The sequence below is a fragment of the Chlorocebus sabaeus genome, chromosome 16 (assembly GCF_047675955.1).
Source record: "Chlorocebus sabaeus isolate Y175 chromosome 16, mChlSab1.0.hap1, whole genome shotgun sequence".
NCBI lineage: Eukaryota > Metazoa > Chordata > Mammalia > Primates > Cercopithecidae > Chlorocebus > Chlorocebus sabaeus.
In genome coordinates this window covers 75,217,185-75,234,965 of record NC_132919.1, presented here as the reverse complement: position 1 = coordinate 75,234,965, position 17,781 = coordinate 75,217,185, and the positions used below count along the sequence as shown (strand labels likewise).

Sequence of the window (17,781 nt, the reverse complement as noted above, 5' to 3'; positions counted from 1 at the left end):
GGAGAGTCCCGCTTAAGTCAGGGAGATGGTTCCCACTCTTGGGCAAGTGCCCAGCCACATATGAACACATCACACACACAGCAAGCAACGGGCAAAAGAACAAGTTGCAGTCAATGGCTGCAGAGGGGTGTCTGGGGTCCAATGTGGGCTGCACTTTGTAGGTACTGAGGGAATGGGAAGATGCTGCTTCTGGGGCAGCTGGTGGGTTGGAGGTTGGGGGCTGTAATTAGCAGCAGCCTTAGAACTGGGATGCCTTTCAATCCCTCCTGGCCCCTTATCTCTGTGGGGCAGTCACAGGACGTCATCCATTTTATTCAAAGTTGGGACTTGCAGCAGGAGACCCTGCCCTGCATGGAGTAGGGGTCCTCTGTTGACAAACTTCTTGGTTTCCAGCTCTTCCCCATCTGCAGCAGGCCTCTGGGTAAGTTCTCTCTCCGCAGGACCCCTTCCCTCCACGATGGGAGGAGGGACAGAACACAGCTCACAGCCCAAGAGCTGGGCAGACCCAGTCCAGCCGTGACTGGAGCTGGTTTTGGCCTGCGGCTCATGAAACCCACTCAGTGCAGACATCAGCTGCCCAGAGAGCCCTGGGCTGTCAGCAGCTGGGCTCCACATAGTTTCCGGGGAAGAATCCAGTCCCCTCTGAGCTGATGCCCTCGCACCAGCCATCGGAGTAGCGGCGAGTGACACAGATGACAGTGCCCTCAGAGAAGGAGAGCTCATTGTCCTTCTGGCCGATGTATGGGTACAGTGTCACCACTGCAGGGCAAGAGAAGAGGGTGCTGTGAGATATGCCTCTTGCCCTCCCCCCCACCGCCATGGGGATGCAGGGTCTCAAGTACTAGACTCTAGGGACCATCTTGAGGGGCTTCCAAGCCTTCAGGACCCCTCCCCAGCTTAGTTAATATTTAATACTAAGCCAGCTGCCCTCTTCCCAGTTCTGTTCTGAACTCAGTTCGTCAGAAAAATTGTGTGGGGAGCCCGGGGGATTCACACCTTTGCAGAGGGAGGAGAACGGGGGTCAGGGCAACAGAGGCAGAAGCTGGGAAGTGGGATCCGGTGCCCCTCAGTCCCAGAAGTCAGGTACCTTTCTCCAAGTATGAGGCAGGCACCCAGCTGGGCTCATCAGGCCCAAAGCCTGGTGGGGGTGGAGGCAGCCCCAATTCATCTCCATCCAGGGGTGGAGGAGGAGGCAGGTCCAGTGGCAGGGGCAGCTCTTCGTCTTGGGGGAAAAGCAGAAAGGCTGTAAGTGTGGCACAGGAAGCTCCTTCAGTGTGTCAGGGATCTGCTCGAGAGCTGGGCCCCAGAATCCACCCATCCCAGTCAGGCATGTTGGGAGGCCAAGGTGGGCAGATCACCTGAGGTCAGGAGTTTGAGACCAGCCTGGCCAACATGTGAAACCCCGTCTCTACTAAAAATACAAAAATTAGCTGGACATAGTGGCACACGCCTGTAATTCCAGCTACTCAGGAGACTGAGGCAGGAGGATGGCTTAACCCAGGAGGTGGAGGTTGCAGTGAGCTGAGATCTTGCCAATGCACTCCATCCAACCTGGATGACAGAGTGAGACTCCATCTCAAAAGAAAAAAGAATGCACCCATCTCATGCAATCTTCCTCCAGCCCTCTCCTGTCCTGGTCCTCCCACAGTGTGCTAGCACATAGTAAGTGCTCAGTAAACCCTGAAAGATCCAGCAGTAGAGGACAGTCAGACTCTACCTCTTATTAGCTGGGTGGCTCTTGGGCAAGTCACTGAACCTCAGCTTCAGTGGCTTCATCTATTAAGGAAGAGTGCTAAGGACCCTCCCATGATTAAGTTTATTTTGTTTTGTTTTATTTTATTTTTTTGAGAGGGAATCTCTGTCACCCAGATTGGAGTGCAGTGGGGTGATCTCAGCTCACTGCAGCCTCGAGGCCTCCCGAGTTTAAGTGATCTGCCTCAGCCTCCTGAGTAGCTGGAATTACAGGCATGCGCCAGCAGCCAGGATAATTTTTGTATTTTTAGCCATGTTGGCCAGGTTGGTCTCAAACTCTTGACCTCAAGTGATCTGCCCTCCACAGCCCCCCAAAGTGCTGGGATTACGGCCCTTAGCCACCCCGCCTGGCCTTTAGGATTAAGTTTATTATTATTATTTTTGAGACGGAGTTTCGCTCTTGTTGCCCAGGCTGGAGTCCAATGGCCGGATCTCCACTCACGGCAACCTCTGCCTACCGGGTTCAAGCGATTCTCCTGCCTCTGCCTCCCAAGTAGCTGGGATTACAGGCATGTGCCATCATGCCCGGCTAATTTTGTATTTTTAGTAGAGCCCGGGTTTCTCCATTTTGGTCAGGCTGGTCTCGAACTCCCGACCTCAGATAATCCGCCCGCCTCAGCCTCCCAAAGTGCTGAGTTTACAGGCATGAGCCATCGCGCCCGGCCAGGATTAAGTTTAAATAAGAAAATGGATGAGAAGCTTCGAACACAGGGTCTGGTATACAGCAGGCGCTAAGTTATGTTAGTTCACTTCCTCCGCGTCCTTTCGCTCCCGTGCTGCGCTCCGTGGAGGAGGCATTCACTGAGGATGGCCGGGGCAGATCCAAGAGAGGTGGGCTGGGGAGTGGCAGGAGGCGGAAAAGCGACCCCACGGTTGGGAAGGAGAAGGGGGCGGAGCTCCTTACCCGGTGGGGGTGGGGACAACTCCTCTAGCGGGGGAGGCCGCTGGAACACCTCGACGGCTGCTGGTGGAGGAGGTGGGTCCAAGGAGTTGGGGAGAGGTGGGGCTGGAGGTGCTGCCTGCCCCTTGGGCATGGAGGCCCCACCGACACCTTCGGCGCTGCTGAACACCAGAGAAAGCGGGGCTTGGCCCGGTTGGCGACACGCCTTCCCTAATGCAGCATCCCCAGCTGGCCCCACCCCTCCAATCCTGAACCCAGCCCTGCCCGTGTGACCCAGGACTAACTGGGTCCTTTCAAGCCCAGGAGTCACTATGACCACTGGCAGGAGGCCCCTCTCGAAAGCCACCTCCCCCCCCTCACCCTCCCACGCGGGCTTGTAGGTCTCACCCTGCCGAGGCCAGGGAAGAGGCGGAGGAGGCGGCGGAGAGTCTGCCGTCGGGTACCACCGGGAGGTGCACTGGCTCGGGAATCCGGGGTGGTCTCCTGGCGGGGGTCGGGGAGCGGGTATTAGGAGGAAAGAGGAAGGCTTCTGGCCAGCAGGGGTCGGGTGTGAGCAGGAAAGGCAGGTGGCCAAGGGGGAGGTTTGGCGCCAGGCATCCAGCATGACGGCCTGAGCACCCGCCAGGGGTGGGTGGCGAGGCTGGGGGAGGAGAGTTTCAGGGTCGCGCGGGGTAGGGCTAGGCTAGTTGGCGTCGCGGCGAGGCCTCACCCCAATGTGGCGGAGGCGGGTGTGGCAGGGGCCTTGATGCTCTTTCGAGACAGGGTGCCTGTCCTTGACAGCTGCGTGCTGAGGTCCTGCGAGGGAGCGGGAGGTAGGGCTGACATTTGGGGTGAGAGGCCACTCCCCACCCTCATCCCCAAGAGGAAATGGAGGAGGGGCGGACGAGAACCGGGAGGGAGAGCCCAGCATGGCCAGTTCCCACTTCCACTTCTCAGGCCCCTCTCCTACACTTCCCCCACCCTACCCCCTTGTCATTGCCTGGGTTCTGGGACTCAATTCTACCAAAGCCGACAGCCACTTCCTCTGCACAGCCACAGCGGGTTGAGTGGGCCCAGCACCCCTGTCCCTCCCCCAGACCATCTCAGAGCCCAGGAAGCTGAGGCCCTGGCTTAGTGGTCCCTAACTTTAATTGGGCTGAGGAGGCGGGGGGAAAGGAGAGGACACATCACACTTAGAAGTGTCCCACCTGTCATTTTCGAAGATTTGTGGAATTGGCTATGGGGAGTTAGGGCAGAGAGGAGCAGGACCCAGGCCACTTAGAGGGGATGCGCAAATGACAGGACGCACACCCACATGAAAGAGGGAACTTCTGTTACCAATGGGACTTCCCCAAGGGGTGGGTACAGTGTTACCTCATAGGCTTCACCAGGGGCAAGACGAAAGGGATTTGAGCTGAAGCACAAAGAATATAAGTTGGGCTGGGAGTGGTGGTTCACAGCTGTAATCCCAGCACTTTGGGTGGCTGAGGCAAGAAGATCACCTGAGTTCAGGAGTTCAAAACCAGCCTGGCCAACATGGAGAAACTCCATCTCTACTAAAAATACAAAAAAAAAAAAAAATTAGCCAGGCATGGTGGCGGGCACCTGTAATCCCAGCTACTCGGGAGGCTGAGAAAGAAGAATCACTTGAACCCAGGAGGTGGAGGTTGCAGTGAGCCAAGATCACACCATTGCAATCCAACCTGGACAACAAGAGTGAAACTCCATCTCAAAAAAAAAAAAAAAGAATATAAGTTGGACAACAGAGACCTTACTGGTGGGGAGGAGGCCTGGTGGTTGAAGGGGAGAGTGTAGTTTCCCCTTTAAGGGGGACTGATAAGTTCAGGATATCAAGGGGTTCATTTCAATACAGAAATGTCAAGGTGTGGAGACAGGAATTGAAGACGGGACGCGTGTGAGTGCGTGCCCTCTCCGACCTCGCACAAGGACATGGGCTGAGAAGACGCCAGCGCCATGCTCCCCTCTCTTCACCAAGTCCCCTTTGTGTGGCTGCATTCCTACTTCTTCTCACCAAAGCAGCTGTGGGGTGACTGCTCAGTGCAGTGACCTCAAACCCCCAGACAGAGGAAGTTGCTGTTCTCATGTGGCTGGGAGCCATTCTCATGCACACCCTGACATCCTCCCTTCCCCCTCTTCCCCTTCCCACATGCCCGGTGCCCACAGGGGCGGGGCGGGGGGGCGAGGGGTGCTCAGGATCTCACACTCAGCAGATCCTCTGAGGACGGTACAGACCAGTTTTGGAGGGAGGCATTACAAAATCTAGGGAGAAGGAGAAGAGCTCAGAGTGGTGGCTTCAGGGAGCGGGGAAAGAAAGGAGTGGCAAGTTGGGACAAAATGTGCAGGAGACCTGGGGGTCTGGAGGGAAAGGGGCCACAAGGCACGAGAGGGTGGGTTGGAGGGAAAGAAGAGGGTCCCTCTCTCTACCTTGATCCCATGGCCAATGTCGTCCAGGCAGCCAAAGTTGAGGGGTCTCCTGCAGTAGGGCGTGAGAGGGGGTAGGCTCTCTGGGGCAATGACCTTCTGGCCCGGGGGCAGCCGCTGGACAGTGGCTAAGGTGCCGATCTCCCTTCGGGCCACCTTCTCCATGTGCATGTTCACCATCTGCATGACAGGGTTCAAGGTGACAGAGAGGGGTGGTCAGTGTCCAGTCCCTTCCCCCTAAGGAGGAAGAAGATGGAGACTTTGGGCTGGGGGTAGGGACCATGGGAGGCAACGAGGTCTAGAAAAAGAGGGCCCTTCCCCTCCCCCCGCTCCCCCACCAGGCTACACAGTAATTGGGAAAAGTGGCAGGAAAGGATGAAGCCACTTTGGAGCAACTTCCTGGTGGAAAGAGAGTAAGGGTTATTATTAGCTGAGCAGGAACAGGAGGAAAAGAGAAAACACAACATCCCTGGGGATGCCGGGAAGAGACAAGCACTGGGCTGGCTTGGGAGCAGAGGGGGAGAATATGGAGGTGGCAGAGAATGGTGGCTTGATCAGCTTTGGGGGACAAATAAGTGAACTGACTTCCTCTCAGAATGTTCCGTGGAGAAAGCCTACAGTTCGAAAGGGTGGGAACTCTGGTCTGCAGGGGGAGAGGAAAAGACACACCCCACCCACTGAACATGTGGGTGATGCTGAATGTGTGGCTGGGTCTGTGCATGTGCTTTATGGGGCAATTCCTCCGTCAAGGATCCAGGAAGGAAGGAGGGTGTGTGCGCTAGAACACTGTGGCGGGATGGAGGGTGTATACTGTATGGTGTTGGCAGTGCTTCCAGGGCTGAAGATGACCTTGTCAAGCTAGCACCCTGGACCTAGGATATTTATTGAGGCACTGCTTGTATTTAGATGCAAACAGGGTTCATTTGCTTCTTTCCTGTATATGCCACTGCTCTGATTGGTAGATATTACTTTCTAATGTCCAGGATAGAATTCCAAGAAAGAAAAAGCTCTGCCTTCGGGGAATTTGTAGCATAGCCATAGAGATAAGGAGGTCCAAAAAGCTTGGAAAGTGCCAACCTTCTGCTGTAGAGTTGGGCATTTGGACATGGGGGAAAGCAGGAAGGAAAATGTCTGAGTTGGGCTGAAGAGTTGAGGCCTGACGCAAGACGCCTTCCCATGCCCCACGCCCCTTACCTGGCCCAGCGTGCTTACACGGGCTTCCACCTGCCGCAGGGTGGCCCCCTGCAGGTCCAACATGCGCAGTGTGTGCCCGGCCAGGTTGCCCACCTGGTAGGCCACACTGGCCAGTGCCTGGGTAGTGAAGGCCATGGTCTCCTCCAGCGCCTTCCGCTTGTCTGTGGCCTGAAATACACACAGCCCTGGCCTAAGGGCCAGCATCTTCCACTGGGTCCTTGGCTGGCTGAGGTGGGATGGGAGAGGATTTAGGGAAAATAGGCGCTGGATTGGGACAGAGCCGCAACCCTTAGATGTTTGAGTTGACTCTCAGCAGAATTATGTTGTAGCAAGAGGGACTAGCTACAACATCACTTTAAATTCACTTTAAAAAAGTGAATCTGCAGCCTTGGGGAACAGATGCAAAGGGAGGGAAAGATACCCACTCTCAAACAGTCAAGCTGAGGACTGAGTACAGATGATGGTACCACCCTCCTGAAGACTTCAGTAACAGGCTGTCCTTTTAGGGGTTGGAGTGGGGGTGAATAGTAGAAAGGAAAGAGGAAGGCAACACTGGCTAGAGCAGACATTCTATTTTTTTTTTTTTTTTTTTTTTTTCTGAGATGGAGTTTCGCTCCTGTTGCCCAGGCTGGAGTGCAGTGGTGCGATCTCGGCTCACCGCAACCTCCGCCTTCTGGGTTCAAACGATTCTCCTGCCTCAGCCACCCAAGTAATTGGGATTGTAGGCAAGTATCACCATGCTCGGCTTATTTTGTATTTTTTTTTTTTTAGTAGAGACAGGGCTTCTCCACGTTGATCAGGCTGGTGGTCTCAAATTCTCGACCTCAGGTGATTTGCCCGCCTCGGCCTCCCAAAGTGCTGGGATTACAGGCGTGAGCCACCCCACCCAGCCGACATTCTTAAACACAACAAACCATGTCAGGCGCAGTGGCTCACGCCTATAATCCCACTACTTTGGGAGGCCCAGGCAGGCAAATCACTTGAGGTTGGGAGTTCGAGACCAGGCTGGCTACAATGGCAAAACCTCGTCTCTACTAAAAATACAAAAATTAGCCAGGCATGGTGGTGCGTGCCTGTAATCCCAGTTACTCAGGAGGCTGAGGCATAAGAATCACTTGAACCCAGGAGTCGGAGGTTGCAGTGAGCCAAAATCACATCACTTCTCTCCAGCCTGGATGACAGAGTGAGACCCTGTCTCAAAAACAAATCAAAAAAAACCTTTCCATGTGACTCTTTGTTTAGCTCCAGTCTGCAGATTGGTGTTTGGGAACTCAAATAAGGAAACTGAGGCCCAGAACAGAGGGACTTTATTCATTCATTCCCTCTAATAGCTTTCTAATACCCTGAGGATAAAATTCAAGCTTCCAACCGTGGCCTACATATAGCCCCTCCAGGTCTGGCTCCTGCCTTTCTCTTCATCACTCCCCCTCTCTCACTCTCCCCTCCAGCCACATTGGCCATTGGGTTTCTGTTCCTGAACAAGCTGAACTGTTTCTGCCTCGGGGCCTTGGCACATGTTGTACTTATTTTCAGAATCCGTATTAGCAGGCCTCAGTTTCCCAGAGACACCTTCCTTCACCACACTAAGATTTCCCCCAGCCCATGCCTTCACTGTCTCTTTATCATATTTACCTTGTTCTCTTTTCTTCATGGCATTTAGCACTATCAAACATTATCTATGATTTTTTTTTTTATTATCTACCCACCCTCCCTTAAATGGAAGTGTCATGAGAGCAGGGGGCTTGTCTGTTTCATCCTGTATCCTGTCAGGGAATCACACCCAACACGCAGAAGATTCTTCATAAATATGCACTTGTGAGTTAATTAGCAGGTCGAATGGGATCCCAAACATTCTCTGGGCACATTGTCACTGTATTCTAGGCACTGTGCCAGGCACTGGCCAGGGTCACACTGCCAGTCAGTGCAGGAGGGGTAAGCAGGCAGTGGCTGAAGGCAAGAAGTTTTTTTGTTTGTTCGTTTGTTTTTTGAGATGGAGTTTCGCTCTTGTTGCCCAGGCTGGAGTGCAATGGCACGATCTCAGCTCACTGCAACCTCCACCTCCCAGGTTCAAGCGATTCTCCTGCCTCAGCCTCGCGAGTAGCTGGGATTACAGGCATGCACCACCACACCCAGCTAATTTTTTGTATTTTTAGTAGAGATGGGGTTTCTCCATGTTGGTCAGGCTGATCTCAAACTCCCGACCTCAGGTGATCTGCCCACCTTGGCCTCCCAAAGTGCTGGGATTATAGGCGTGAGCCACCGTGCCTGGCCAAGAAATTTTTTTTGGTCCCAGATCAGGCAGTGGGGGCTAGGGCAAAACTTCTCTGGTCGTTTGGTTCCCCAGGCAGCTTCCTCATCTCTTGTTGGGTCATGGAGTTGCCATACTCTAGCCTGTACCTTTCTAACGCAGGTAGGGGGCAAGTCTAGAGTGAATCTAGGGTAGGGCCAGTTGAGCCCTCAGGTGCCCCTCAGGGCCTGTCAATGGCGAGCAGACCTACAAACTCTCAGAGCAAGGTTTGAGAGACACCTGGGAGCCTCTAATGGAGCCTGAGCCAGAACCTCCCCGGAAGCCCATGCGGTGGCTCTCTCCTCCCTGTCTGTCTTTTCCAACAGCAGAAAAGAGATGCTCATTTGCATGTTTATTTACATCTCATCAGCGTATGCAACAAAACTTGCATCTCCTCAGCATATGTCACCAAGAATCTTGAAAAGGCAAAGAAATCAACCCAGGATATTAAAACCAGACAGGATAGCAGGTCTTGATTTAGTTCAGGACCTTCCTTTACCAAATGAGGAAACAGGCCCAGAACTGAGCAGTGACTACTCCTCCATCTCCACCCAGGTTTCTTAGCTTGCCTGCCTTCTCCTGTACAGTTTCCTCCCCAAACTGACATGTGGAATTGTTGGCCCAAACAGGAAAAGTGTCTGCTTGGGCCCAGCTCTGGGCACCTGGAGCCTGAACACCTACTGACCCCTGGCTTTGCTCCTGGCCCAAAGTTAGGTCTGCGGGGACAAGCATCTGAGATCCATCTCTGCGGCTGAGTGCTTGTTCGTCATGCAAATTACCCTGTCTGTAAAGTCAGTCAACCCTGGCGGAGAACTCTGCAGGTGACCCTGGTCTGCCTTCCCTAATTCCCCATGGGTTTCCTGGCATCTGGGTGGTGTGGGGAGAGAGGGGCTGCAGATGGGGATGGAGGGTAGGGGAATCAGGCCTTAGGTAACAGCAGTTCGGGCATTTGCCTAGACAAAGATCCTCAGAAAGGCCAGGAAAGGTAACAGGTTGTGTGTTCTAGTAGTTATTGTTCTGCATGAAAGAAGCAGGAATCCAAGGATTCCAAGTTGGGTCAAGGCTTCTCACGCCCCATGTATTTTTGCAAGGACAGCTTCTCCTCCCTAGAACTGATTCTTATTATCCATCCTTCCAATGAATGATAGCGATGATGATAGTCATGGTAAGAGCTGCCATTTATCCTGCTCTTCTGAAGGGGTTGGCACTAGGCTAAATGCTTTGATACATTTTTATATTGAACCCATGGAGCCCCCCCTGAAGGCAGGCACGAGAATCAGAGGAGGAACTTGCCACAGTTCCTGTAGTTGGTAGGTGGCAGAGCTGGGAACTGGACTTAGGCCTTTGTGACCCCAAATTGTGTGTGAACACTGTGTGTGCAAATGAGAGCCCTGCGGAAGCTCTTTGAGGTGTGCAGAAGTTATGGAAGGAATGGAAAGGACTGCTTGGATCCTTGTCCATAGAGGGAACATGCCTTTCTGTGATAGGAGGATGCACTGGTTTGCAAGCCTCATTCTGTCTCATCTGCAGGTGGTCATTCAACAACTACACAGACCGAAATGATACCCAGAGTAGCATTTTCAGTTAGTGGCATAGGGAGTGGGCTCTGGAATCAGATTTCTGGGTTTGAATTCGGGCTCTGACGCTAGCTAGGAGACCTCTGGGAAAGTGACTTAACCTTTCCAAACCTCAGCTTCCTCATTGTGAAGTGAGAATGGGACTCGCCTCACTGGACTTCAGATGAGGATGAAGGGAGGCCATGCTGGTAACATGCCTGGCCCAAAGGAAGGATTCAGAGCATTTTAACTGCTGTCATCACTGACTCTCTTTAATCTGCCATTTCCCATGAGCACTTGTTCTTCATCTATTTCTTTTTTCAACATTCTTACTATGCTACGAGGTCTCTATGCCTGTTCTCATAGTTCGGTTAGTACAGGTTAGAAAAATAAAGTTTTGCCCAAGGGGTAACAAGGTTAGCCTGCAGCTCTTCAGGGAGCAGAGGAAACCAGGTACAGAGAGTGCAAATAAACTGTCGTAAAGTCACATAGTGTGTAGGGAGGCAGAAAGATGGAGAGGAAAGGGCTTGGCGTCAAGAGTCAGGTAAGCCCAAATGTGGTGGCTTACGCCTGTAATCCCAGAACTTTGGGAGGCCAAGGTGGGCAGATCACTTGAGGCCAGGAGTTCAAGACCAGCTTGGGCTACATATCGAGACCCTGTCTTTACAAAAAAAAATAAAAAAATTAGCCAGGCATGGTGGCATGCGCCTGTAGTCTCAGCTACTCAGAAGGCTGAGGTGGGAGGATTGCTTGAGCCTAGGAGTTCAAGGCTGCAGTGAAGCTATGTGAGCTACGATCATGCCACAGCACTCCAGCCTGAGCGACAGAGGAGACCCTGTCTCAAAAAAAAAAAAAAAAAAAAAGACTGGCCGGGCATGGTGGCTCACTCCTGTAATCCCAGAACTTTGGGAGGCCGAGGCAGGTGGATCACCTGAGGTGTCAGGAGTTCGAGACCAGCCTGACCAACATGGCAAAACCCTGTCTCTACTAAAAATATAAAATTAGCCAGGCATGGTGGTACATGCCTGTAATTCCAGCTACTCAGGAGGCTGAGGCAGGAGAATCTCTTGAACCCGGAAGGCGGAGGTTATAGTGAGTCGAGATCGAGCCATTGCACTCCAGCCTGGGCAACAAGAGCAAAAATACGGGAATGCCTGGCTCTGCTGTTTGGAGCTGTGCGGCCTTGGACAAGTCACCTCACCTCCCTGAGCTACTGTTTCCACATGTGTAAAATAGGAATTATAATACGTGTCTCACAAGGTAGTTGTACAGATTAATGAAATAACAGAAGTGATTTCCATCATGGCTAAGTTGCCTTGCCTCTCCTCCCTGAATCCAGGAATCTATGCTCTCAGCCCCAGGACAACCACACAATTTAAAAACTGTTCTACAATGCCACCTCCCTATCTTTTGCTAGCAGCCTGCTCCCAGCAGTCATGTGGGCCATCCCCCTCCCTCTGCATGAGATCCCCTCTCTTTAGCCCAGCCTACTCTGCCTTATCCCCACTCTCCCAAACCCAGGGTCCATCTCAGGTTCACTGTGCTGTTTGGGAAGTTCTTCTGAAGCCTCATCCAGAGCTGGCCTGGAAATAGAATGATCGCCAGCATCTGTGTGAGGACGGAGGCTTTGGGTCTCTGGATCGACCTGGGGGACTCAGAAGGATGAACCTGCAGTGACACCTGAGAACAGGATGGAATCGCACTGTCTGTCCCAGACATCTCTGAGGCGAGACAGAAAGGGCACAGTGGGGGCTTGGGTAGTATGGGGTCAGAGTTAAGTATTGGGGTCTGGGATGAAGCTGAAGTCTGCAGTGGGAGGATTTCTCAGCCAAGGCCCAAGACAAGCACTGTCAGGATGGCTCCCAGGGCCCCACTTGGGGCTGGGCTCAGGGTCCGCCCTCCAGGGGCTGGGGTGTCAGTCCTCCGCCCGCTCTACCTACCTGCACATAGTTGTCCTCGCAGTAGTCAGCAACCCGCAGCAGGGCACTGTGGTTGCCCCTCAGAGCCTCCCGGCCCGTGGGGATCTCAAACTCCTGCAGCTGCTGTAGCTCCGCCATCACCCCCAGCCTCTGTCTGGCTCCCCAGGGAGCCCGCTCGTTTTGAGTCTCACCCTGCCCTTGATTGGTTGCTCTGCCTTCCCTCCCTCTTACTGCTTTTGGTTTCCTCTGCGTGAGACCCAAACCTGCTTGCAAAGGGCAGGCATGCTCATTCCGGGACAAGAGGAAGTCAGTCCTGCTCCCCGAGCCTGTGCCTCTCTGTCCCCTGCCCAGAGGAAGGGGGAAGCCAGGGGCCCATTTGGGGGCCCAGCCCCCAATCCCACCCAGCAGAGGAAGCCAAGGTCGGGGCAGCTGTGATTGCTCCCTGGTCCTGGAGAGGAAACTGGTCGGTGGGGGGATGGGGTGGGAGACTGGGGAGGAAGGGGGCTGGCCTGCTATAGGGGTGGAGGTGGATTTTCCACTCATGGAAGGCGGGAGGAAAGGGCAGAGGGTGGGGGCTTCCTTGGGAAGCTCGGGGATGAGTCACCAAGGGACAGGGGAGTGGAGGGTGGATAGGATATGGAGACTGGTCATACCAGAGAGGACTGTGGGACGGCAGCACAGCAAAAATAGAAAACAGCCGATGTGGCAGCAAGAGGGGTCAGGGTTGGACACCAGGAAGACATGACCAGAGAGGTCCCAGAGGGGTGTTAGTAAGCCTGCGAAGGGTTGTGTGTGATGAAGATCTGCCCTACATGCTCTGTGCTGATAAAGGCAGGACAAGATGAAATTGACCAAGTGTAATGTGAGGAACTCAGATTAGACAACAGGAAGGACTTGGATTTGAGAAGCACCAGGTTCAAATTCCAGATCAACTTGTTGGTTTTAGGAAGCAGCGGTGGACAGAGCACTGAGCCGGCCTAGGAGGTATGGGCTGTAGTTCATGTATTAACAGGACAGTTGGACCAGACGACCTCCAGGATCCTGTCCTGATTTCAAACTCTTAGAGCTCCCAGCTGAGAGTTGGACTGGGTCCTGGAGCAGGGAAGTTAGGATGGACCGCGGGCCTCCTCTCCGCCCCCCCTACCACCAAGCCTGTGATCCTAGAGACAGGAGAATAAGAGGACCTCCCACCGACCATATTGGTCCCTTAACTCCTTCAGCGGGTCCCTTGTCATTGGATGGGTGTCAGCCAGAGCAGGAGCTCAATGTCTGTTAAATGGCATAGCCCTTGGGTGGTCCTTGGGGGAGAGCAAGAAAAAAAACAGAATGTGGGTCCTGTGCTCAGGAACCCACATTCAGGACTCAGAGGGAGGTGTGGCAGCAAAGAAGCTTGAACAGAGGCATTAGAGGTGGCCATGCCCCAAGTACTAAGTGGCACAGCATGGTGAGCAAGTACATATTTATTGAATGAGTGGATGAAGAGTGAGCTAGCAGAACTTCGTAAGGTGAAACAGTGGGGATCCAATGGGCGCACAAGGCACCTTGGTTAGGGAGGTTAGGGGCCGGTCTAGGACTTGCCGCAGGAGGAAGGACAGCCTCAGAGCATGCTCAGAGGTGGGAAGGGAAGGAGGAGAAAGCAAGCAAAGGGGGGCAGGCGGGGCTGTGAGGTGGAGGTGGGGAAATGGAAGCGCTGCAGGCTCTAAGCTAGTGAGGTCACCGAAAGAGTGAGGCTAACACAGGGCAAGGTGGTGAAAAGGTGGCTTCTGTTTTCGAGTTTGTTTTTGTGGGGAGAATGTCTGTCTCTCTGCGGCAGTGAGGGCTTGAAGGCTCAGGCGGGTGATGGGCTTAGAACTTTGAGCCTATGATCAGCTTAGGCATCAGAGATTTTGGTTTCCAGGCCATCTGCTTTATCTGAAGATTTTCAGCTGATGAAGAACTAGGAGGCTCAAACACTATCTTACCTGAGTCCAGGACAAGTGACTTGGAAAGTGTGCTCTTCTGTGGCAGGTGAGAGGTGCTGAGGTTGCACCGGGCTGGGATCTACTCTTAGTATCACTGGGGCTAGGCACCAGGCAGGCCTTCCTGATAACCCTGCAGTGATAATAATAACAATCGCATTATTAGTGATAATAAGTGTATTAAGTGTTCATTATGTGCCAGGTAGTATATTATAATATTTTATAGACATTATTTTCTTAGTACCCACAATAATTGCATGTGGTAGGTTTTTTTAATACCCATCTGCAGCTGGGGAAACTAATACTCAAAGAGGTTGAGTGACTTCCCTAAGGCCACACTAAGGAAGCAGTAAGGAAGCAGCAGAGCTGGGATCAGAGTTGGAGTCTGGCAAGCTCCAGACCCCCTTGTCTCTCTCTTTTTTTTTTTTTTTTTTTTTTTTTTTTTGAGACGGAGTCTCACTCTTGTTGCCTAAGCTGGAGAGCAGTGGTGTGATCTTGGCTCACTGCAACCTCCGTCTTCTGGGTTCAAGCAATTCTCCTGCCTCAACCTCCTGAGTAGCTGGGATTACAGGTGCCCGCCACCACGCTTGCCTATTTGTTGTGTTTTTAGTAGAGATGGGGTTTCACCATGTTGGCGAGGCTGGTCTCAAACCTTCGACCTCAGGTGATCTGCCTGTCTTGGCCTCCCAAAGTGCTGGGATTACAGGCACGAGACACTGCACCCGGGATCTTTTTTTATTTTTTGAGACAGTTGCACTCTGTCACCCAGGCTGGAGTGCAGTGGCATGATCTCAGCTCACTGCAACCTTCGCCTCCTGGGTTCAAGCGATTCTCGTACCTCAGACTTCTGAGTAGCTAGGATTACAGGCACTCACCACCAACCCTGGCTAATTTTTCTATCTTTTGTAGAGATGAGGTTTTGCCATGTTGGCCAGGCTGATCTTGAACTCCTGGGCTCAAGCGATCCTCCCACCTCGGCCTCCCAAAGTGCTGGGATTATAGGGGTGAGCCACCATGCCTGGCCAAGACCCCCTTCTCTTGAACATTATTGTATACTCTCCCGTGCTGGACTTGTAGAGAAAGAGGAAAACTCTGAGTCACTATATGAAACAATAATATTGCTTCCCAGATCTTCCTCTCCGAAAGAAACTCCTTCTTCTTTCTTCTCTGTTTCCTCTGTAGACAGACAGACAGATGGCTCTGTAGACAGATAATCCAGATTTCCTCCATAGAGAGTCAATCCAAAGGCAAAAATTGTCCCTTTCCCATCAGACTGGGAGCTTCCTCCCCTCTGGAGCCCAGGCTCTCGAAGAGGCAGAGCATGCAAGGATGGAGTGAATATCTGTTGAATGATGAGGGGCCTGAACTGAGGGATATGGCAGGGGAGATGCTAGAAGTTGAGGTGTGGAGGGAGCTGAAAGAGCTGATGAGATTTATAATCTTGGCTGCTGAATCCTTTCCAGGATCAGGTCTGTCTAGGGCAGGATGGCCCAGGATCTCAGCGAGAAGGATCTGTTGAAGATGGAGGTGGAGCAACTAAAGAAGGAAGTGAAAAACACAAGAATTCCGGTGAGCCTCCTCACCCCATCCCTGCTCTTCCCTTCCTGTTCCTGATGAGCCCCAGGAAGGAGGAAGTGACCAGAAAGGGTGGTGGGACTGTTCCAGGGCTGCAGAAGCAGCAGGAGGTACCTCTGGGATGGGGTAGGATGCAGAAAAATGCTGGGGTTGACTCTGTGAAGGTGCCAGTCTCCCTCAGCACAAGAGAGAGCCTCAGGGCCTTGGAGAGCTCAGTGTGTCCAACCCTGCATCTGGGCTGGCTCTGGCCAAGCAGCCCATGAAGGTCAGGGTCAGTGTTGTGGGTCAGATCGAGGAACTCACACCCCCGAACACCTGTCTGTCCCCTGTGTCTTTCTCCTCTTTGGCCTCTGTCTCTGCCCTGCCCAGAAGCCTGTTTTTCCAGCACTGACCAAATCATGGATCCAGAGAAAGTAGCAAGGACCTAAAACATTTTTTTGTGTTCTCACAGATTTCCAAAGCGGGAAAGGAAATCAAGGAGTATGTGGAGGCCCAAGCAGGAAACGACCCTTTTCTCAAAGGGATCCCTGAGGACAAGAATCCCTTCAAAGAGAAAGGCGGCTGTCTGATAAGCTGATGGCACGGAGCCCCGCCCTGAGTGTCTGTCCCTCTTCAGCCAAGCCCAAGTCTCCTAGACCCCCAGTGAGCCAATGAAGTGTCACCTTCTCTTCATCACAGAATGAGTAAAGATCCCTGAACAAATGCATTGTGAACCCATTCCCCACTCCCACTTTCCACTCTTTTCTCCCATTATTTCCTCCATGTGCTGGGTCTCTGCTGACTTTGCTGGAACACTCTGAGGACAGTGTGGCTGGCCAAGCGGTTGGCCCCAGGGGTGGTGGGGTGTGAGGAGCCTGCGATACCACGAGACCCCAGAGGGCAGTCCTTAGGAAGCATTTACACCACCTTAGAACCCCTCCGTCTTTTCCCTCCACTCTCTTCCTAGGAAAAAAGCATTTCCACGCCAGATTAGTTTGGGCTGGGGGCCAGGGTTGGAGCGGTCCTGTCCCCCCATATCATGTCCTACCCTGTGATCCTGTTCCTAGTCATTTAGATCACCCCAGATGGCCTGATGACAGCAGGAGTTTGTGAAGTTATGATTTCATGATTTATTTAATATTGTCGAGTAGTCTATTAGTGCTGGGCACTATGGATGGAAGAGTGAGCAAGACGAACATGGCTCCTATTTTCATGGAATTTGGTGGAGAAGACATGAAACAATTTACAATTAAGTCCATAAATGCTACAATAGGGAGAGTCAAGGGCCGTATAGGAACACACAGCAGAAAGACATTCAGGGCAATGAGCAATGTCAATGTAAATGCCATCGAGGGGCGCAGAATGGGGGCTGGAAAAGCATGAGGCTAGAGAAGGAGATTGGGGTCAAGTCTTGAAGGACCTTTCAGTGAACTCAGTTAGGAACTTTGTTCTTCATCCTAAGGGCAATAGGAAGCCTAGGAAGGTATTTAAGCAGGTTCTGGTTAGCAGAAGGGAGGCTGAATCCTGCTAAGGACTGGGAATGTAGTGATGGATGAGACCAATTCCTGGGCCTTTCCGGCATGGAAAGGACTGAAGGAGCTGCAGACAAACCAGCACTCATGATACAATGAGCTCAGTGCAACATCAGAGAGGTCTGCGAGGGATATGATGGAATCCCATAGGAGGGCTACCTAATCTTGCTGAAGAGGTGCGTTGAGTCCTTGGAAGAAAGACAGGAAAGGCCTTTAGAAGGAGGTGATATCTCGAGCTGAGTTCTAAAGGGTTAAGTTGTCAATGGGTGGATGGATGGCACTTCTGGTGGGCCAGTATAAACAGAGGCATGATATGAGAAAGGACCATGGTTTGAATGGGAGCACCAATCAGGTTGGAGTGGGGATGTCAAGAGGTCTAGATCCTTAGGATCTGTGCTAGAGAGGGCTTGGAGGTGACTAGTGGGGTCTGGCTTGCTGAACTAAACAAACTTATTTGCTGGGAGTGACTTGGTAATGTTAGAAGGAAATTTGCTTTTCTGGTGGGGAGGGTGACAAAGTCTTGCTTTGTCGCCCAGGTTGGAGTGCAGGGGCACAATCATGGCTCACTGCAGCCTCTGCCTCCTGGGCTCAAGCAATCCTCCCACCCCAGCCTCCCAAGTAGCTGGGACTACAGGTGTGTGCCACCACGCTTGGCTAATTTTTAAATTTTTTTGTAGCGACAGGGTCTCACTATATTGCACAGGCTG

General features: G+C 52.6%; 2 protein-coding genes across 6 annotated transcripts; one reads left to right on the top strand and one right to left on the bottom strand.

Moving 5' to 3' along the window:
• Positions 1-85: 85 nt before the first annotated feature.
• ABI3 (ABI family member 3) lies at positions 86-12,465 on the bottom strand. 2 transcript variants are annotated; one of them, XM_037993690.2, is made up of 8 exons: positions 12,052-12,465; positions 6,269-6,436; positions 5,078-5,254; positions 3,363-3,448; positions 3,041-3,136; positions 2,657-2,811; positions 1,088-1,222; positions 86-759 (listed from the first exon to the last, which is right to left on the bottom strand). In XM_037993690.2, exons 1-8 carry the CDS (start codon positions 12,166-12,168, stop codon positions 596-598), a joined length of 1,098 nt encoding a protein of 365 aa, XP_037849618.2. In that variant the 5' UTR covers positions 12,169-12,465; the 3' UTR covers positions 86-595. The 2 variants fall into 2 exon arrangements, with proteins under 2 accessions (XP_037849618.2, XP_008011236.2); XM_008013045.3 differs by having other exon boundaries at positions 2,657-2,814; positions 12,052-12,462.
• On the top strand, positions 12,372-16,663 carry GNGT2 (G protein subunit gamma transducin 2). 4 transcript variants are annotated; one of them, XM_073005421.1, is made up of 4 exons: positions 12,372-12,449; positions 13,928-14,037; positions 15,452-15,557; positions 16,015-16,663. In XM_073005421.1, exons 3-4 carry the CDS (start codon positions 15,474-15,476, stop codon positions 16,138-16,140), a joined length of 210 nt encoding a protein of 69 aa, XP_072861522.1. In that variant the 5' UTR covers positions 12,372-12,449; positions 13,928-14,037; positions 15,452-15,473; the 3' UTR covers positions 16,141-16,663. The 4 variants fall into 4 exon arrangements, with proteins under 4 accessions (XP_072861522.1, XP_072861519.1, XP_037849621.1 ...); XM_073005418.1 differs by having other exon boundaries at positions 12,388-12,493; XM_037993693.2 differs by lacking the exon at positions 12,372-12,449 and adding an exon at positions 12,734-13,014.
• The last annotated feature ends 1,118 nt before the right edge of the window (positions 16,664-17,781 follow it).